The sequence below is a fragment of the Lepidothrix coronata genome, unplaced genomic scaffold (genome assembly GCF_001604755.1).
Source record: "Lepidothrix coronata isolate B3197 unplaced genomic scaffold, Lepidothrix_coronata-1.0 Scaffold52, whole genome shotgun sequence".
NCBI classification, from domain to species: domain Eukaryota; kingdom Metazoa; phylum Chordata; class Aves; order Passeriformes; family Pipridae; genus Lepidothrix; species Lepidothrix coronata.
Genome location: NW_016690232.1, coordinates 4,445,976 through 4,468,376, shown reverse-complemented (window position 1 = coordinate 4,468,376; position 22,401 = coordinate 4,445,976). Strand labels below are relative to the sequence as shown.

The 22,401-nt window shown below is 40.3% G+C and overlaps 1 protein-coding gene across 8 annotated transcripts in view; it reads left to right on the top strand.

Moving 5' to 3' along the window:
- RALGPS2 (Ral GEF with PH domain and SH3 binding motif 2) overlaps positions 1–13,191 on the top strand; it is a 106,476-nt gene extending 93,285 nt beyond the window's left edge. For all 8 annotated transcript variants that reach the window (XM_017815848.1, XM_017815844.1, XM_017815845.1 and 5 more), the window contains 3 exons: positions 3,882–3,987; positions 5,189–5,280; positions 7,098–13,191. In XM_017815848.1, coding sequence (XP_017671337.1) covers positions 3,882–3,987; positions 5,189–5,280; positions 7,098–7,127 — 228 coding nt within the window. In that variant the 3' untranslated portion in view covers positions 7,128–13,191. The remainder of the gene's footprint in view (positions 1–3,881; positions 3,988–5,188; positions 5,281–7,097) is intronic.
- Positions 13,192–22,401: the final 9,210 nt, after the last annotated feature.

Genomic DNA, 22,401 nt, shown 5'->3' with positions numbered 1-22,401 from the left:
GCTGGAGCTCTCATGGTAAATGTGTCTTGATTACAGGCATGCTTTTGACCATTCTGCTGCTGCAATTGCTCCAAGCACTTGGAATGGGCCAACAGTCAAAGCTCTTCCAGGCTTATAATAGCCAACCTCTTTGGAAAATTACATCACTAAAATCCCTGTGTAATTCAGCAGAAAGGGCAAGAAATCCCCTCCCTTTAGGACACGGGCAAGCCAGCTCTTCTTCTCATGCCTGTGGTCAAAGACCAAGGAGTGCATCCAGTATTGTGTGTGTTCCAGATGTGAATCTGGTTGAGAGGAAGAGGTGCTGTAATACCTGCCTGTGACAAACTTTCTTGTGCTGTATCTCCTAAGAAAGGCTGCTACATGTAACAAGCCTTGATTTTAAAAAGTGAACAGCTCTCAGTTATTACTGCAGTAATGGAGAATTGTGTATAATGAGCATGTTTATAATGAGCACAGAGATGTGGCACAGCACAGTCTGACAGGAATGTGTGTACAGTGCTTAAGGTTTTATCTCATATGCTGAAATGGTACCCACAAAAAAGCCTCTGTGGCAGAACTGTAGCACTGATGCACCTTTAGAAAAGGACAGTGTGAGGACAGCCACTTGAACTTAGTATTAAAATGAGCATTCACCCTGAAACATGTGAATACACCCGTAAAATAACTGTTTAAAGTGATTAGACTGGAGAATCTTGCCAATTTCTGTGATGACATAGCGTGCATGAGAGATTTTTCCATGTTTGTAGGTACTTGGAAAGGAAACAGAGACTTTTGGAGGCTTCACACACTTGAGCACGAACCCTTGTTTGTTCCAAGCCTTCCATTGCGTGTTATAATCAGAATTAGATCCATTTATTAGCAGTCTAGAAAATGTGGTAGTTGTAGCTCAGGCACTTTCACAGAAATACCCTGAGGAAGAATGCTGTTATTCTAAGAAGGATGTTCAGCCACTGAGAAAATGATCTGAATGTTAGAAAGCTGTAAAATCTCAACAGGAGATGTGGAGGAGGAGATTTGTAGGTGCTAAAAGGTTGGAATGAAAAGTCTGTTCACAGATTAATTCGGAGGTTTTGATTCAAAGATTTATGTCTAAATGCCTTTGAGCTCAGAACAACAGCAACAAAACTCGGTCATGTGAAGCCTGGTGCCAGAGCTGTGCAGTTTTCCATGTGTATAATAAGCATCATTCCAGTGGCCTATATTACAAAAAAGCAAATAAGAACCAGGAACATTAAATTACAATGAAGCTTTCATTCCCTTCATGTTAACAAAGCAGGCTTGCTGTTAGCAAGGCTCTGTGCATCAGTGGAGAATGAGCTGCCCTGGGGGACTGTGTAAACATGGAATGCTGATCCAGGGATGGAAAGCTGACGTGTTTCAGGCGATGATGGACTGATGCTGGCAGGAAACACTTTCCTCGTGTGGAGCTTTTTGCTTTTTGGAGAAGTACCATAATTAACTAATTGTTTTGAATGAAATTAAAAAGCCAGAGGCTCCAGCAGTTTGCATTGCATGGCAATGCCACGTATTGGATACCTGTTGGGATGTGTAACTAAGATAGGAGATGTGCTGTTTTCATGAAACTCTAGAAAAGAGTGCCATTCAAAAGGTTCATTGTTGATCTGTAACCTATTAAAACTGCTTTGTGACTCAGATTTGCATCTCTGAAAAGGACCTACCTACTAATGCTTTAGGACTACTTGGAAGTTTGTAATTTGCAGGTCCCTTTAAAGTGTAGGCTTTGTCATCTTTTCTTTTTTTTTTTGAGGCAATGTCATCAGTAGGCCCATAGCAAGTTCTGAATATACAGTTTTTCATTACAGACTGACATTACTTACTGACTCCTCAAAGAAATTGTAGTTTCTGTTTGGAAAGGAGTTGTTATCCAGCCCTCACAGTAATGAAATGTTGTCTGATAGAGCTTTATAATTTACTTCCTCCTCTTCTGAGACATTACCACATGTGTCCACCCCCCAAAGACAGTGAGTTATTTAACTTTAGTGTACATATGTAGAGAGACTGGACTCTTAAACTATTTTGAACTTGGTTAAAATGCTTTTTGTTTCAAATAGCAGTCTGACATTTGCTCACTTCAAGTCACGATGGATTTTAAACTGAGGTTTAAAATGTACCTGGTTGGGCAAGTCCCAGACAGATAAACTTATCTGGACAGTGGCTTCAAACTGACAGAGGGCAGGTCTAGATTGGATATTAGGAAGGAATTCTTCCCTGTGGGTGGGGAGGCCCTGGCACAGGTTGCCCAGAGAAGCTGTGGCTGCCCCATCCCTGGAAGTGCTCAAGGCCAGGCTGGACAGGGCTTGGAGAAACCTGGGATAGTGGAAGATGTCCCTGCCCATGTTAGGGGGTGGAACTGGATGATCTTCAAGGTTCCTTCCAACCCACACCATTCTGGGATTCTGTGATGATTCTACAACATTCCAGGTCTTCAGTTAATCTATAGCACAGATTAGAATAACTGACATTAGACTTGCAATGGAACTTTATTTATAAAGTAATTGTATTCTCATGCAGAGAACATTCTTACAGTCTCTTACTTTGCTCATGACACCCTCAAACTTATTAGCAGTAATACTTTCTTTGGTTGAACCAGAGCTCTATTTTAGTAATATTAAAGCAATATTTCTAAAATGAAAAAAAGTAACCTGATGCTTAATGCTGTGCATCAGCCATGTGGCATTAGAATGAAGAATAAAAATATTTTAGAACTACAGGTTAGTTTTAATGACTTAAAGCTAAAACAGTCTCAAGAATGTTTTATGATTTCTAATAATATAATTAAAGAGAGATCCAAATTACTGTGATAATAAAGAGGTTGGAATGGGAATCCACAAGGCAGGTGGAAAAACGTCTGATAAGGACAAGGATATAGCAGAGTTGGATCTGCTGTGCAAAGGAGTGAGGTAAAGCACTGCAGAGGGTGGGAGTGCTGGGATTGATGGGAAAAGCCTCTGTTGGACCCATCAATGCAGGAAGAGGAGACCTGGCAGCTGAAGTCATGAGAGAACAGAATGAATTAGGGTTGGGGAGTGGGTGGGACTGCCTGAGCCTCTAAGGAGAGGAGGTACTAATAGATGAACAAGGAGACGTGGGAGAAGGAAGCTTGTGGTTTGGAGATAAGTTGGATTTAATGGGTGAGAAGAGCTTGGAACTCAGAAAGCCTGAGACGTAGAAAGTAATACTGACCGAGTGAATGAAAAACAGTGGCATCAAGGAGCTGTCAAGAGAGGGACTAGTGTAGCAGAGACAGGGACTGTTATCTGTCAGTGTGTGAGTAACACTTTGAACAGGGGAGCCCCAGCATTTTGAACATCTTGTTGGTAAATGAGCATGTGATGTTCTGGGCACTGGTTTATTGAATCTGCATCTTCATTTGATCAATTTTCTTCATCATATCATAATATTTAATTACACAGTTGTGTTATCTTGTCCCCAGAACTCATGTTATGTGTAATTACAGATTTATTATAATGTGTTAATTTTGAATAGTTATGGCACAGACAAGTTCAATTCTTCTGTTTGTTAACAGTGGAGGGATTAGCTTTGCATTTATTAATACCCTTCTTTTGAACTATATTGTACATTCAAATGTGCAGTAATGTGGCGAGGAATTGTCTCGGTGCAGTGCAGTTTAGAGGTCTGACAAGTTTTTGCAGGTTGTGATATTTCTTTTAATTTCTTTTGAATATCATTAATTGTGATAAGTTCTGTTTTCACTAATTTCGTATGAATTTTGTTAATTAACTGTATGAAGTGCCGTACTTCATTTGAAGTTACTCAGTCTTTGACAGTGTCACTGAGAGGAACTGGCTGAAGCCTCTTGGTTTAATTCAGTTTTACATCTCTGGCTGTATTTCCAGTTCAAATCCACGCCCAGCAAGAACGTGTCAGTGGTGGGCTGGATGGTGATGATGGCAGATGACCCTGAGCATCCTGATCTCTTCTTATTGACTGATTCTGAGAAGGGTAAGAGTGCACTGATCCCCAGAATAAGCATTTGCATTGCTGAGGTCGTTTATAAGCAAGTAGATGAGCAAGTGAAAGGTAACATCCTGTTACATCCTTCCAATTTCAGCTGCTCTCCAAGATGTCATCTTTGCCTTTAGAGTGCTATGGGAACAAGAATCTGTGGAGAATCCTTAGAGTCTTCATTAAGTTCTGAGAACCCTCCAAACCCTTAACAACTCCATTTGTGATTTTTATTGGAAGTATTCCTCTGCATTCTTTCAAACTATATTTAGAACACTGAGGCATTTTCACATGTGTGAAAATGGAACTAACAATAAAAAAAAGAGATTCAGCTAATACTACCTGCTTGACCAGTCCCTTCTCCTCTCACATGAAAAACAAAAATCAAACCATCTGTTCAAATGTAGTGCTATTACCAGGAAAAAAACCCTAAGAGATCTTGGCTGTTTTGTGGATTTCCATCACTCCAACACAGCACCCTGCTTTCAGCTTAAACTTGGAAGAAAATGTTACTTTTCCGTAGCACTTCAAACTGTGCAGAAAGAGCATTATTAGAAGTTCTGAGAAAGGAGCTTAAAATTATTTATTGCTTTGTCTGCTTCAAGTCTTAGTGTGTTTTATTTCCAAACATCCATTTTAGCACCACTGATATGAGGTGTAAATACTGAATGCTTGTCAGTTTAAACTCTGCAACAGCAATCTGAAAAGTTTTTGTAACACATGGCCTTGCTGAACCTAAGCAAGCACTGTGTAACACCAGGCACTGAAAACACGAGTCTGAAATGTATCAGTAGGTTCAGGAACAACATTCAAACATTTTCAAGTGTAGCTTTCCAGAGAGCATTTCAGTGATATCTTGCACTTCATTAAAAAATTATGGTATTATAAACAAATTGCAATAGTGGGCAATGATCTCAAACATTTTTGTGCAGTTCTAAGGAATGTTTTGTTCTTTCCTAGTTGATACTGGCATTAGTTGAAATCTAGAATGTTGGAAAGGAAGGCAGGAAGCTGCAGCCTCTCTTCACTAGCTCAAACAATTGCACCTATTCCAGACAAAGTGTAAAGTTATATGAACCTTCTGTTATTAAATCTTTTCATAATGTCTTAAGTTAGAGGTATTTGAATATGGGTAGGATTTAAGTGCATAGCATTGTTTGTGTTTCCTCATCAGATTTTTTTTCCCTTTCTCACTTAGGAAATTCATATAAATTTCAAGCTGGGAACAGAATGAATGCAATGCTCTGGTTCAAACACCTGAGTGCTGCCTGCCAAAGCAACAGACAACAGGTGAGAGCAAGATGCTGCAGTGGAATGAGCTTTTAAGAGCTCAGAAGTGACGGATCTTCGAGCTGCCCAAGCTGTCACTGAGGGCTTTGTGTGAGGAGCAGTGTACCCTGAGCAGCCTCTGCCTCCATTTCACATGCTGGTTGATTTGCCTTTGCCTTTGTCTTTGTCCCTTTGCAAACTCTGGGGTAATGAAGAAGGATTTGGGGCTATCTTGAGGCTCATTTAAAGCAATTGGGGAAATGCAAGGAATGCTCTAAAATACCTGTCCAAGTGGCAGTGTTTTTGTACTGCCCATTTGAAAAGGGCTGTTTGTACAGTTACATAAAAGCTGTAAACTGTAGCATTCAATATCAATTCCAGGTAACTCTCCTGTATTGCTGTTTTTTTCAGGTGGTGGACGTGCATATTTTCTGTTGGTTGTTATGTATTCCTAAAATGTATAAACAGTAGTCTAGTCCTCGGTACATTTTGCAGTCTTTGATAGCAAAGGTAGTATTTTCCATGAGTCAAAAAGGAAGATAGACTGCTCCAACCCCTATTAAATGCTGTTCCTGTATAAATTCTTATTGATCTTTTTTATCAGCAAAATCCTTTTTAAGTTATTTTGCCTCCCTGAACTCTCCCTTTTCCTTTGCACATTTGTTTATGGAGTTTCCAGAGCAGAAATACCACTGAATTTCAAGGGGAAACAAAAAGACCTTTCCACATCCTTCTGTGCTTTCTTGTTCAGTTCTGCTTCTGAGACAGATCTTAAGGAGTAAGGAGGGTTGCAGAAGCTCCTGTGGAGGTATTTGAGACAGTGCAAAGGAGAGGAAATTGTGTTCCTGTGGCTGGAGAATGTGGGGATAGTGGCAAATAGTAGCAAAGAGTTACAGACAAGTGGTGACTTCCAGGCAAGCCTGAAAACTGCCCCCTGAAGACAAGTTTTATTCAATAAGATTTAACAGTACTGTCTAATACTGTTAACAGTGTGACTGCCTTAGAAAAAAATTGGATGTTTAAAGGTGTTTTCAATAGAATATAAACACCTACCCAGCTGAGTAATACTGAGAACTATTTTAATAGATACTATTTTTGATTTTAATGGTGAAACTTTAGCCCAGTTGAGCATTCTACAGGTAAATGATAAATCATGGAATCATAGAATATGCTGAGTTGGAAGGGACCCATCAGGATCAGATGCAAAGCAAGAAATGCTTGTTTCAAATCTGACCAAACTGGGTATTTATTGAGTGTCATCAGGAATGTGCTGGCTCTTTAATAAGCTGAGTAAACAAGAGATGCTGCTGTCAGGTAAATTCCTGATGGGGAGAAAAATGGAAATATAAACTAATGTATTGCAAACTAGCTTTAATCTTCATGAAAGGGAGTGATATCTGCAGCAGGCAATTCAGGTTTCCTCTGGGAAAAGCTCAGGCAAGTGTTGATGCCTCGTTTTTATTAAATTAATCTTAAAAATACTAGAGGGCCTACATCAATCACTGCTCTGTGTGCCAAGAATTCTCTAGCTGGGGCTTGTGTAGTTCAGTGCTGAGATTTGTCATGTGAAGGTTCTTTTGCTGACAAATCTTAAATGTCATGAAAGTTAAAAGTTCTATGGCCATATAATAAAATTATAACCCCTGAAACAATTTAATATTTTAGTTATACCTGTTTTTTCTACAGTTCTAGGTATGTTTTGATAGTTGCATTCCTCCTCCCCTTTTTTGGAGACAGAACAATGTGCATTTGAACAGGTGTCTAGTGTGTGTAAGAGCTGAATGTAAGTAGCTACTACTTGAAGTAAATTCTTCTATCATTTCCATTTTTGCTTTCAGGTTCCTGCCAACTTGATGACCTTTGAATAACAGGCTAATTCAAAACAAAAAAAAATAAGAACAATTTGAACCATCTCATACCTGAGAAGGAGGTCCTGATGAAAAACGTGCCAGCTGTATCTGTGCCAGAACAGAGCCTGTCCACTCGATCTCTGAACTCTGGAGCCCTGAACAAAACCACTAATGGCTGGGGAGCAGAGTCCCCCAGGTGAAAAATGGAGTTGCAACATGAATTGCCATGGACCGTGCTTCGTTATGTTCTCTGAACTGACCTGTGGAAACCACTGCCTTAAAGAGTGAAAGGAAAAACAACATGAAACACCAAATAGTGTGTGTGAAACTTCTGGCGGTGCTGTGCTTGAGTTAAATAGATTGTAGCTAGTTTGAGTTTCTTTTAACTTTATACTAATTTTGAAAATAACTCACCTTTTTAGGCATTCTTAAGAAAACAGGTAAACTGGTATTTAAGAGCTGTATCTAAAGCTATGTATGAACCGGGTAAGAGAGGTACTACATGTCCTAGAGATGTTGTTTAGACTATACCAGGAGTTCTGGATGGGAGCTTGTCCCAGGCAGTCTTAGCCTGGAGCAGTGTTATTTCTCTCAGACCTACAAGTATAAAGTTTGAGACAGCAGTGAGTTTGCAAACCTTGGTCCTGCACAGGAGCCGGGCGCCCGACAGCGGCACTTACACGCCAAATACTGCTTTGGTACGTCGGGACCTCATTCCTGGTTAAAAACACGTGGTTTGGGCGGTCAAGGGGGGTGTGTAAGAGACAAAACTCAAAGCACTGTTGGGTCAGCACTGAGTATTTTCTTCCCATTTGTTGACTGACAAAACACCGACACCCGGGTACAGCTCACCGAGACGCTTTCCTTCTCTGGGTGTCTGCTAATGACCAGTTAGGGACCACTGTTAGTGTGTGGTGTTTCATAATATCACTTAAGATGGACATTTTTAAGAAGATAGAGGCACAATTTCAAAGCTTTCACGTTCTCATTTGGCAATAATTGATTTTAGTATCTGTCTTGGTCGAAATAGTTGACGTTGTGTGGTGTTGATAACGTGGCCTAAAGCAGACCTTACGTGCAGAAGCTCTTTTAATCTTCAGGCAAATAACTAATTTATTAGAAGGTAGGATATAACCTAAGGAGAGAAAAGGTGTGGGACCATCAAAATTCTGTCCTTGGCAGGAATCATTCTTGGTCACTGGAATTACTCACAAAGAAAAACATTATGATTGTAAAAAGGGAGCTGTGCTTTATGTGTGTGTTTGATGCTTAAGATTTTGATTCTCGCTTTCTTGGGGTTTCCTTGACGTCACCTCGTTTCCTGGATGATTGGTCTCTCTTTAATCTTAAAAAATATGATCTTTGTAAAGCAAGGAAACGTTGTCCCAAGATATGACTCCGATATCAGAACTTTGAAGTTTGTGAAAAATTAGTAACTGTTCCATTGGCATTGTGGTTTAGTGGCCGTAAATACGCTTGCAGATTCCACCATGAATTCTCCTTTTTAAAAAGAAACAAGCTACCTACCAGTCTGTTTGAGAGTTCTCTGACTATCTAATAAAGGTTTCTACTAGTAGTTGTTATTTTGAAAATGTATAGTTTGTTTATTGCATCTGAGTAGAAGCCTATAAATTCACTTTTGGGCTGTTTTGGGGTTTTTTTTTTCCTCCGGAGTCAAATTAATCTCATAATAGAAATGATTACTTTCTGGTTTCTGGCGGGCAAAAAAGAAGGCTAATCCAGTCTCACAGTAAAAACAAAACAAAAAACCAAGCAAAACATACAAACCCCAACCACTTGGTGATGTAAAGGGTAACAGGCTGGTTTATGTTTCCAGGAATTGTTCTGATTTGGCTCTTGGTAGAAAGAAAACACTAGAAAGATGCTTCTGTCGGAATTACACCACAAACACTCTGAGAATTTGAGACCCTTTGCATTTTTTTGGTTGCTGTTTTTTTAATGAGGAATGAATAGCCTGTTCTCATCCTGAAGTCATGAACTTTGGGAAGAGGTTGCTTGTGCTGAATCCCTCTGCAGTTCACACATCTCCCAGGTTTACCCACGTTAGGTGTATAGTAAAGACAACATCTTCAGAGCCAGCAGTGTTACTCAGTAGACTTTGCACAACTTTAGTTTGGGGGTTTTTCTGTTTTAAGAATTACTTAGTGTGTTTCTTCTCAATGACTAAGTGGGTTTTTGTTTGTTTGTTTGTTTTTTTAATAACGTGTCTCCTTTTTTTAAGCATTGTGGATAGTAGCCTGTGGATTTTGAATTTTTAAATAAGCTAATCTGGGTTCATTGCAGCATAACTGTATCTGTTCTTTTGTTAGTGAAAGGCAACATGCAACTGGGAGCCACAGCCTGACAGCACACAGCTTTGCTAAGGACAGAGCCAGGTCAGGACATGTCATTTATTACTGGGTTTTTTTGTATTTTTCCAGCTGTTTTGAGTTAGGTTTTATGGTAGGAGGAGGGTGGGGAAAACAGTTTGCAAATCATCCTTTAATGAATTGTTGCTGTTCCCAGTTTTCGTTGTCCTTGGGCCTCCTACTCTTCCTTGTTTTCCACCCTCCAATACTGGAGATTCATGGGAGAGATGGAATATTGTGGGAGGAGTTCCTTAAAGTGTGTGGCCATAATAACTGGAGTGAGTAATGACAACACAGAAAAGCATTTTTGGCACTTGTTACAATGAGTAGTTCAGTGCTTTCCCATTGTTGTCCTACAGGGCAACACAGAAACACTGTCACGTTATATATTTTAAGATAAATGGTGCTCAGAAAGAGGTGGAGGGTTTGTTCCCTGAGGGAAAGCTGCCTCAGCTCAGCTTTGGAAAGACACAGACAAGTCATATACACTGTAAAGAGCGTAGTAATGCTCCTTTTTTTTTTTTTAATTAAAAAAGGAGGTAAAAAAATTAAATAACTGAAACTAGTGCTGGGAAAACAAGGACAGCAACGAGCTCATGGTATTCAGGTAAGACTGTCATCCAGACTACTTCAGATAGTTGGCAGGTTTTCTTTGATTTTTATTTTCAAAGTGTTGCTCTAATTCTTTATCTTGTAATAACTGTTGAAACACTTCAGCTAATATTTGTCACTGTGTTTTTTCCGAACGTTTTGATTTTGAAACTAAAGATGCCCATTGCAACTCCTTGTTTTGGTGGCATTCGAGCAAAAATTATTCAGTGTAGATCTTCTAGTGAGACTTGGCATGTAAATGTGAATCCTCTGACAGCTCACCAGTTTCTTAGCCAAACTAAAAGTTTTGGGAAAGATCAAGAAACAGGGAATGTCTGGTTTATGGAACTGGTGCAGTGCATTAGAAATACATAACATTGCACTGGTGGTTGAATACTTACTGCTAACTCTTATCTCATTTCATCTGTGCTACTTTTGGCTGGGATTTTCAGACCTAACTTCTGTCCCAGTGTTCTTGGAAAGCAAATGAGATTTATTTTTTAAAAATTCGGATAGCTTGAATAAACATAGCTCACCCCAGACACGTATTTCCTTTTGCAGACATTTTCATGCCAGAGGAATATTACTCAAGCTATTACGATTCATTAAGTATTTAGGTGCAAGTTATAGGCATTAAAACTACAAATACTGAATGAATGCACATAAATACTTAATGAATGAGCTTTAGCACCCAGCTTTAAAATTTAGAGAAGTGTGCACATTTGAAAACATATTGGGAGCAGAAGAAAGCATTAAAAACCACAGCAGGGTTTTATTAGTTATCTGTTCCTCACTGGAAGTGAATTCATCTAATCTAATCTTGCAACATCAGCCTCCTCTATTTGCATTTATACATTTCCAACAATAGTCCTCCTCTATTAGAATCAGACATAACACATGTTAACAGCAGATCCTTTCCCTCCCAGCAGAAGCAGTTGCAGGTTTTTTGTGCTGCTGAGGCACGTGAGAAGTTGAGGTCCCTTGTGACAAAAGGCAAGTTGATCTTGTGGTTTTGGATAACTGTAGTAGATCTTATCCAAATCAAGATAAGGTAAAACATGGGATATTGTTTCTTCTGTCTCTGTCAGTGGCATTTTTCTTTATTGTTTGTCCCTTTTTTTTGATATTCTAACTCACCAGCATTGGTAGTTCCAGTATTTTCCATGGCCAGCTCTGTGTGCTACCTGCTGCAGCATCAAGACCCCAGGAGTGGTACTAAATCACATCAGTGAATTGCCTATTCTCCTTACAAAGACAAGCTGCGAAAGTTTTACTGTTCTTTTTAAATGTTACCCTTTTTCTTTCGTTCTTCTCTAAAAGTGTCTTGTGCATGAGGTGGTTTGGCTTGGGAAAGTTGTCACTGAAAGGATCTGTACGAGTGGGCGTGGAATTTGTTCATAGGGGTTACCACTCTTTTTTAAAACCCATCATTCTGATATGTGATGTATCAGGAGGGTGAGTGCTTGGATTTGAGGAGGACTTTTGCCAGTGCCTTATTATGAACTTGGAGACCAATTCCTTTATTTCAGTGCTGAGAGTCCCACCAGGGCAGACTTGCAGGCTGTGTCCTCAGTGGACCAAGGAGTGACATTCCTGGCAGTCATTGCATTTCTGCAGCAGACAGTTGTTTTGGTCAGTGTAAAATAGCTTGGCTTGAGTTTCCTTACTATTATTTTTTTTTCTGTGTTTGTATAGCCTCTTTTTAGGAAAAATGTAGATATTTGGTAGCTTGGGCTTGTTCAGCTTTTGTCAGAAGTAGCTCAGACCTCTTAAAAATTAATTTACTTTTATTTTGGTGTGTCTCTGAGTAGATTGAGTAGGGGGGAAAATTGAAAAGAGTAGTTCAAGTCATGGTCTAGACCACATGAGCTGAAGAGCTCATGCTGTTAGAAAGGAGCTTGCTTTTCTCTCTCCCATTTGAATGTAAACAATGAAGAACATTCTTATGAGAAGATTTATTCCTTACAGGCTTCTTGCTAATGTGAAGTAAATACCACAGGAAAAAACTGTTTGGGGGAAAGAGGGGACTTGGATTAATCTTAGTCTTAATATCCCAAAAGCTCAGTTTTATATATTGTATTTCTAGTGCCAGCACTATGTGGAGAGCACTGCCCTTCACTGAAACAACTGCAAGAGGCTGTTTTAGCAGCAAGGTTTCAGAAGCTTTGGAAGGGGAAATGAAAGGAAGAATGTTTAGTTCTTATGCAATTAAATATTTGTTTTCCTGGAATACATCCTTGTAAAAACACAGCAGTTTTAATATAGTCTTTTTGGTAAATTCAGATGTTGGAAGGATTATTTGCAAATTAGTCTTATGCTTTCTAAGAATCTTCAAAGACAACAGAAGGGTTGGGTCCAAGGAGAAAACACAGATTACTTAGTTCAGCCATGTCTGTTGCAGAACTGGGCTGGGGAGTTTCCTTGAAGTTATGTTGGTAAGGAAAAGAAGGAGCATGAGATTAATGAAATGCAGGTTCCTGCAGCTCCTGGCGTGGCTCTGGCTGTCAGCCTGGTCCTGCTCTGGAGTGACTAAAAGCACCGTAAATACTCCCTTTCCTTTGTGTGTTTGATTAGTGTATTATTTCTCTTTGTTTGGGTAGGTTCTGGCCTTCACCTGTGATTCCTGAAGGAATTTCTTACCATTCCAAAGCTGTTCACAGCTGAAACTGCAAAGCAGAAAAGCAGTTAATAAATGGATTAAATGTTGAAATAAAGGGTTCTGGGGTGCCTTGTTTACTGGCGCTTCTGGCTCCTTGTGTTCAGGAGTGTATCCATTCAAATGCTGCTGCACTGAAGTGGGAAAAGCACCAGGAAACCATAGCTGTGTTTTATAATAATCCTGTAAGGACCAACCATCACTGGGAGGGGGATCAAGGTGTCATGCAGTAAACACAAGCCATTTTTAATGTTCCCTGCTGGTGTGAGGCGTTCTAGGGATAGAGGGATTGCACTATGATCTTGCTGAGGGATGTGCAGTTTGTCCTCTAGCCATTTTCTTCACCTTTTTTAATACTTTATTCTGTGTGTGCGTGTGAAAATTGTGTGTTTGCATAAGCTAGTTTAAATGAATTGAAGAACAGGTTTCAAAAGTCTTTCCTACTGAAATAAATGATTTAAAAGATGGCCTGTGTCTGAAGTTTTAATTTCTCATTTGAAAATCTGCATTGAGACTGCAACCAGGTTTTGCAACGTGGAATTTGACTGTCTTTGGGAATGGTGCTGAGATCAGCTGGAATTTTAGTGGCTTTTTATTTTTTTAATGAACCTCTGAAATGAAGCATGTAAAGATACCGTTGTCTGCTGGTACAAAAGAAATCCGAAAACTAGCAGGGAGATACAGTTCATTGAAGAGATTTATGTTTGGTCTCAGAGATTGTTCTGTTAAATGATGTGGTTTTTCTCTCGGTGGTAGTTTATCAGATTCTTTTCTGTTGTCTCTGTATTTAAAGATGTGATAAATTTAAACTTGCTGAAAGCAGTGATCAGGCAGATTGGCTCTTGAGGAGCAACTACATGGAAGATAAACTAAAAATGAAGAATGAATGAATGAATAGCATGCAAAGCCTTGTATTTCCTCAGCTCTTTGTTTGGTGTTGCTTCTCTCCTCTCTGTGCCTTTGTTACTCTGTGAAGCCTTACTGAACTGGATCGTGCAGCCCTCGGGGGAGATGCTGTGGGGTCAGGCTGTGAAATGCTTGTCAGAGTGTGAGCCTTGGGCTCCTTCTCCTTTTCTCTGTGATGGAACAATTCGTTTCAAATGTATTTGCGAAGAGAGAAGGAATAAAGTAGATTTTTGTAACCCCCTCCTTTTTCTTATTTCCAGATTATTGAGTTTGAGGAAACGCTTTGTGCTCAATAGCGTGAAAAGAAACACAGAATTAATTAGCTGGTGATTTCTGTTTCCCTCTTTTTTTTGGTTCCTTTTCAAAGCTCTTTTTGTGTGGTTGAAGCGAGAGTTCTTTGGAGTATTTTTTAATTTATTTTTTTTTCCTAAATCAAGGAACACATCAAGGAGTCCTTTTGCCTCTTTTCTTCTGTTCCTGTCTCTCAGAATGCTGTTTACAGGAGAAGGCCTCCAATCCAGAGAGTGAGAACACAGGTGGGGGAAAGGCACCTGATCTCTTCCTTGCTTCCCAAGTGGAATGATTTTCACTGTGGTTATACTTCCTGGTGTTTTTTACCAAGGAGAGATGCTGAGTCCATTAACTGAATGTTAAAAGATTATGAAAGAATGATTTGAAAGAATTGAAATTGCCTTGATTTTGTAACATCATCTTTAGTTTGGGTTGTGTTTTTTTTTTACATAGGAAGGAACCACAGTGAGGGGAGAGGGTTTAACATCTGTGGGAGAAGCAGAAACCAAACCACAGACATATGAAACAACCAAGCTGAAAGGAGATGGTATTTCCCCCCTCCCCCTCCTTTTTTTTATATATATTAAGCTTAGTTTTTGTAAGTGAGAAGGTTGGGTAACAAAAAATGTAAGCAGATGATACTGTTTTGGCCTTGACAGAACAGAGGAGAGATATGGTTTTGATAACAGCAAATAAATTGAATACACAAGATTGAATCCATGCTTCCAGCTTGTAAGTAATATTTTTATTAGTTTTTCACTTAAATTGAGCATTATTACTGAAACACACATCCTTACATGGGTAATATTTACCTTTACACTGATGTTTGCCTCTTTCATTTTTAGTTCAATTTGGTACTTAAGGACAAAATTCAGATCCAAAATAAAACCTTCAGCTTATCTTCCTGGGCTGGTACAAGAGACTGTTGCTGCTGTGCAAAACTGGCCTTTACTAAATTACTTTGCTCTGTAAATTTATCTTGCTGTGTAAAAGAGCTGGGTTTTATATGGTGTGTGTTGTGTGATGGGGCATGTCGGGCACCTGATGAAAAATTCCAGTGTATAAAATCATGTAGTTTCGATTCTGAAACATTCAAAAGGGCCTCTCGAAGGAGATCTGCAAAGGGAAACATGACAGTGTACTTTTTTTTCAGGTTTAAAAAGTGGGGGGGTTATCTGTAGAAAAACACAGAATGAGTCCAAGCCATTTATTAAGCTGAAGAGAGGCCTTGTACATGAACACAGCCAGCAGCAATGTGCTAATCTGTCTTTCATTTTCTTTTCAGGTAGGAAAATGTTTCCCTTTCGTTATGGAAAAGGGATAAGGAGCTGAACTGTTTTTAGGTCAAGTAATACAGCTAAACATTTAACTAATTCATTGCTTGTTGAAGATGCAAGCCAAGGGCAAACGGTGGCCTCTGTTGCTCGTTGCCTGACTGCAGATTTAATGGTTTAGAGTGACTGGAATACAGAAACAGCTCATGAGAAGAGGGAGCCGTTGCCTCATACAGGAGCAGTCCCACAGCAGTGGCTTGGAGACAAATTGATGCTGGTGTGAGTAGCTCAGTAGTGTTTTATGACAGAACTGGGAACAGCAAATGCAAATCCTGAGTTCCTGGTGCTGAAGCAGCAGGATGCTCTTTAATGAGTATAAACATGTATCTAAGATTTACTCAAAGCAAGCCAGTCTAAATGGGATAGTTGTGATTCATTATAATTTCTTGATTTGGGGATATTTGGTGTTGGCAAGCATTTCATAAACTTTTGATTTGCACTACATACCAAAAATACTGTGAGTAAGCTGTTAGTAAGCCTGAGTCACACTCACCTCAGTAATCAGCTCCCCATCAGTATTAAATCTATAATGTTACACCAGTGCTGCTTTTGTTCTTATTCCCTGTCTCTGACACCTGTATCAGAGGCTTCAGAGGAAGGAGTAAACCTACAGCGTGCAGGTGAGTGAACTTTCAGCCAGGTAAGTAACTCCTGACTCCTAATGACTTTTATGTATTGAAAGCTTTACAGTTTCATTTTCTTAGTTTCATTCAACATGGTGATGGCTTAATAGTGAAAATGTTTCTGCTAATCTTTCCTCCTTTCCAGAAGAGGTTGAAACTGTGTATGTAAGATGATAAAGAGCAGAACCAACGTGGTGTGCACACACCAACACAGAGCCAGTGTGAAATATACCCCAGGCTTTCTTTTAAATCTTGTCAGAGACACCTGTATATTATTACTTACTTTTAGGAGTCAAAATGTGTCGTGGGATGTTGACACACAGGGTTATTACTCACAGCTTTGCATTTAATTTCATAGAATCCCAGAATGGTTTGGGTTGAAAGAGACCTTAAAGCTCATCTCGTTCCAAACACCTTCCACTATCCCAGGTTGCTCCAAGCCCTGTCCAACCTGGCCTTGGACACTTGCAGGGATGGAGCAGCCACAGCTTCTCTGGGCAACCTGTGCCAGGGCCTCACCACCCTCACAGTCAGGGATTTTTTTTCTAATATTTAGTCTAAACCTACTCTTTCAGTTTGAAGCCATTTGCTCTTGTCCTGTCACTCCAGACCCTTGTAAACAATCTCTCTCCATGTTTCTTGTGGGCTCCCTTCAGGTACTGGAAGACCACAGTTAGGTCATTTGTGAGGTTCCTTCAGACAACCTAAAGGGAATAAGGAAATTCTTTCAGGATAAATCTGTTGGCCATTTGGATATCTGAGAATATCTCCTAGCCATTATATGTAGACATATCATGCTTGCTACTATGGCATCTAATGAATATTTACTAAACAACATATTGTTTAAATCGTACTAATTGTGCTGCTGTGCTGCCAGTTCACATTCATGCAAATGAGAGCTGTCAAATTCAGTGCCTTGATGGTTATAAGATCTCAGGGGAAGCTGTTCCTCAAGAGTGTGGTGATGCCTTACTGCCCAGTTTGGAACAGCAGCAAGCAGTAATAGTGCCAGGCTGGAGAACAGGCCAGCTCTGCTGATTGTATCCAGTGCACTTTGCAATGGGTCAAAAATGCATAAAATAATCAAGGCAGAACTTGTCAGAGCACGCCTGATCCGGTGTTTCTGGCAAAACTCTATCTGTTATCCTGATTTAAGTCATTTTTCTTGACACTGATGGTGTGGGGAGGGTACAGCCCATCAGTGGCCTGGCTGTGTGTCCCAGGCAGCCCAAGAAAAATGCAGGGCAAACTAAATCATTTAAATCCTGGTACTGCCAGGGCTGTAGGTGGTTGTCTGTGATGTGGAACCTCAGGGATTTTGTGGGGTTTCAAGCAGACAGAACAATCTCTTGCACTCAAAGAAGCTTATAATGTCAAAAATCAAAAAAAACCCAGTCTCTAGACAAAGCTTACTGAGCTGAAGAGTTTCCAATTGTGCATCAGTCATGCTCCCAAGAAGTGGTTTATTAAGATTAGTGAGGCATTTGGACAGCTGTGAGAGAGGCCACTGCTCCTGCTGAGGCTTCTGCCAGTCTCAGAAGGGGGAACCCCTTGGTCCTCTTGCCATTCTGTTTGCCTACAAGTGGCCAGGGAAAATATGAGTAAAATAGTTTATTTATAAATGTAAGGAAAAATGGTTTATTAGGTCAAAGCACAAAAAGGGAAGTACACAAAATTCTTAATTCACCCCCATATTCTGGTCCTTTTCAAGAATAAAAGGAGGTAAGAAATCCTGCTAGGTTTATACATTTATTATTTTCTCTAACTCAGTGCTTTGTGTTGCCATTTGATCCTTGAAGTGCTGCTTTTTCAGTGCTGAATGTAAACGAGCAAATACAGTGGATTTTTTTTCCTCCTGCTCTGCATGTGGGAAAAGCTTCCAAAGGAGGCTTTTGGGATGCATCAGACCAGTTCACCTTGAGCTCACCCAGTCTTTCAGCTAAGCACAAGTTCCTTAATATATTGTTCTGCCTGTCATTTCTAGTTAGATAATGACACTGAATGCTCTGATGGTATCAGCCCAGCATTTGTTCCTTCAGTGTCAAGGATATGCAATGAAAATGTAATAGGCAGTTAGATTAAAGTAAAAATATGCTGCTGGCAAGGAAGTAACAAATTGGATTAAGTCAATGCTGTTTTGGATGTTGGTAACTAGATGAATTTTAATTTCTCATGGTTTTTTAAAAAGAGCCATTTAGGCACACAACACTTCATATTTTAAGGTTATGTTACTGTTTTAAATCTACTTCCTAATTCTCTTTATTATTTCAAAAATGTATTATTCCCACATTGTGAAACTTGAAGCTGCTCTTTACCCATATCCTGGAATGCAAGAAATGGAAAAGAAAAAGCTAAAATAAGAGAATATTGTTACATGAACAAATGTGCATAATCTGACTGCAGATAAAAGGTTTCATACCACCAAGGAGGGCAAGTTCAAATGAGAGCTGTCAAATTCAGTACTTCAGAGCTGTTGTTACAGCTCCTCAAAGGAGCAGTGGGGAACAAACCCCTAAATGTTTGGGGGGGTTTTTTGGTGGGGTTTAATCAGATCATGAAAGAAATTACACTACTAGTTTTAGTTGTCTGCAGTGCCATGAGACATAACTTGGTGACGTGGGAAGTCTCTTCTGGGCTCTGGTGTCTTACCAACAGTCTCAGACTGTTAAATATTGAAGGAAAATTGATCTTCTAAAGGTACTGTTTAAAACAACACATTAGCACTAGTTTGTCAGCAGCACAAAATATTAATTTGACTCCAGTTGTACTCTGAAATCTGCCACTCACACTGAGTAGCCCAGAATGTCCTTTGGTTACACCTTCTGTCAAAATTCAAGTTTGCAAGATGAGAATTTTCAAGCTGTGATATCTGAACATCAAAGAATCTGAGGCTTCAAATGCCTCTGAGCCTGAGTTTGTCATGATTTAAATCGTAGGGGTCTCAGCTACTCTGAAAATACAAGTTTAACTGATGTAGCTTCTCCAAGTGTGGGCTCTGCTTTCTTTAATCTTCCATTAATCAGAACAATGTATAAACAGATGTTTTGTACAATTGATTTTGTATAAATAATTACAAGCTACAGAAAAATGTTCTTTTAATTTTTCCTAAAAGATCAGCCTGAAGTCATAACACATTTCCTGTGGTAACCCAAATTGAAGTCATGTGAATGGAGAACTGTAAGGCTTCCATTAGCACACACGGAAAGTGGGATTGGATCTGTAAAAGTATTGACAGTATGTCCTGTTCTTGTATTATTGTTTTAAGTTAAAAATGAAACAAAGCCTTCAAGTGGCTTTACAGTTAGTTGACAGTGCCAGCACACTTAAATTTCCATTAAAACTGAAGTTTCCACGCTTTTCATTTTAAATGGAAATAGTGTTCTGCTGGTGTCAGTAGTGAGCTCTTTTTTTCTGCCACTAAAATGTTTGTGTTAAAGTGACTTTTGACAAGAAATCCCTGTGAATATGTTTGTCTTGGTGATCTGCTGCTGCTTTAGATGAAAATTTCTATACCAGTCAGCATGTGGGAGGATAAAACTTAATCATTTTTTTTAATTCTGTCAATTTAAACCCAATGTATGCTGCTAGATACTGGAATAAATGGGGCTTGTTTCCACTTGGAAGCCTGGTCTGGGAAAGGTGTCTCATCCCAAGGCACAAAGGCTGTTTCTCATTTTGTTGATTTTTTTTTTTTTTTAAAGCAATATGTATCTTTTCTGCTGGAATATGTCCATTGATACACGTGTATAAACAAATTGGGGAAATCCTCTCTAGTACCTCAGGCTTCTGCTTCTCCTGTTTCCTTCCCCAGCTCTCAAGGAAGTCGAGTAGCTGTGCCAGGATACCCTCAGGGCTGCTTTTGGGGATCCTTTTGGTTGTTGTCTTCCAGCCTGCTCCAAAACCTGTCCCTGCCATCTGCTCTGTAGCAGCCCTTTAGGTAGAACCCCTCCAGGCATACAGGGAATAGGATAAAGTCTGGTTTTCTGTTGCCACGAGACTTAAGTGCCTCATCAGCCTGCAGCAGTCCCCAGTAGGACCATTCAGGAAAACCTTGTTCCCTGTGTTTTCCAGCATTACTGATCCTAACTAAAAAAAAAATTATCAAGTTTAGCTAATGTGGAGCACTTTCCTTGTTGATTCCTGAGAGACTGACACTTCAGCTGAGTACAGTAATGATTTTTTTGTTTTCCTTGATACAACTTTCCTCCAAAAGAGATTGCCAAGTGCTTTCTGGATCACACAGAAAAAGAGAAATTCTTTCTGGCACCTGTTGGATCAGCCAACCATAAGCAACCAGTTTACCCAACTCATGAAGTACAGAACCTGATTTTGTTAGGAAGTACAGATCTTTCAACCATCAAGCAAAAAAAAAAAAAAAAAATCTGTCCAGTTTAACCTGCCAAACAAATTTCCTTCTGTTCTTCCAAAAATGACCAATGGGTTTTTAGTTATTTCAGTGGGCATGACTTAATTACATTTCTGGTGGGAGGTGGAGGTGCCTGTGGTGTGTATTTCCACACTGACTCTGCCCTTGTGTCAGTGATTTAGAGGGCACCTCACTGTAGCAAAGTCCTCGGAGAAGCAGAACATCTGTAAGAAAATCTTCCCTCCCTCTGGAAGGGCTGGGAAGTACCAACTCCAGGAATGTATTTCCATGATAGCCAGTTGGCATCTGTGTCTGAATTGGTGTGGGATTAAAACTCAGTCACGCTCTCTCTGGAGCTGCACTTCTGCAGCAGGTGGCAAAACAACCCCCTTTCTTTTGAATTTGAGCCCTAGGAATGTAGTGACGTTACTTCCCAGTGGGGTTTGTGCCAGTGAGCCACAGCTTCTGTGGGACATGCTAGCTCTTCTCCAGGGAAGGTTTTCCTTGCTGCCTTGGATCACCATTTCTCTCCCTCTTGGAGTTCCTGGTGACCAAGCACACTTTGCCACGTGTAGGGGAGTGTAGCTGGTGCAGGGCAGTTACACAGGGTGGGCTGTAATAATGAAGACCCTGAAAGCCCAGGTTAAACACACTTCTGTTCATTTGTCTTTTCTTATTTTTCTTTTCCTTCTTGTAATTTTTTTAAGGCTGGTTTGATGTAACATTTCAGATTGACACAATTAAGCAAAATTCCACTTTGGATTGCTGATGATCCCCCCTCTGTTTTATATTAACACTGAGAATTTGTTGTTTTAGTGGTCAAGAGGCTCTTTTTTTCCTCCTGCCCTGCCTGAGATTGTTCAAGACATGTTGAACGGAGTGCTTAATGATTTCCAGTGCTTTCTCTTGACGTTTTAGTTTTGGAGAATGAGCAATGCCTCCGCTGGGGACTTCCCTGGCAGATCCATGTCTGAACAGCCAGGGCTGGCTTCCAAGAACATTAAATTCCAGCTGCTTTTCCATCCAAGGCAAGGTTAGTTTAGTATCCCCCTTCCTCCTGTGTCTTTACAGCAGGAGATATTCTGGCCAACGTATTCGTCATGTTTCTGAGCCTCCCTGCTGCTTGATTTATGCAGAGAGGACTGGAGAGAGAGATTCCAGGGCTGTGGGCTGAGTGTGGAGTACCTGCAGGTGTGCAGGGGGTGGGATGGTCCTGCATGGCTGGGCATTCCCACACAGACACAGGGCTGAGGTTGTACCCCACACATCCAGACATGCAAAACACAGCAGCGTGGGTGCCATTCCAGTTGTGTGGGTGAATGTTGTGGAATGCCAGAGGTCTTGCTGCATGGAGAGGCTGGATGGGGTGAGGGATGCTGAGACAGAGCTGATTCTTGCATCTGATGTCGCTTTCCTAGTCTATGAAAAGCAGTGTGGGGAGATACTAAGTTAAATTGTAGATAAGGGGATGTGAGATACTAAGTTAAATTGTAGATAAGGGGATGTAAGGCTTCAAGAAAATTCACATTATCTCTCTGTAACGCTCCCTGCTATTTGTCCATGTTGTGCAGTTTATTCACTATGTGAGACAAAGCAAGTGGCTTATGCCTGTGTGGTTTTGGGGTTTTTTTAAGATTAGTTATGCATATTTGGTGCCTGGCTTAACACTTGCAGAGACATGACTTTCAGTGCTACAATGGACTGTTTGAGTCCCTCTTGTCAAGTGGGAGTTTAAGTATGTGGCACATTTGGAAGTTAAGCCCATCCTGACCTAGCAACTGGCACAGTTGAAATCCAAACCTATCAGCTGCTGTTTAATCCTGAGATGTCTGTGTGCCCGTGTCTCATCTGAGCAGGGTGAGATGGACCTCGAGGGCTCTTTCACAGCTGGTTTCACATGGGCACGATGAAAGGCACCACAGTGTCTTTGGAAACCCCGAATGTAGCCGGTGTCCAGCTGGTAAAATTGTCATCGTTCACAGCCTGATCGAGCTGTGGAAATTTTCCCAAGTGGAGGATCAGGTCCAGTGTACACAGCTGGGAACCAAGCTGAGCTCAGTAACTATCTGTGCTCAGCACTAAGCCCAAGCCAACGGGGTTGCACACAGATATTTCTCCTAGGTAGCAGCACATGGATCAATGTCCTCTTATTTGCT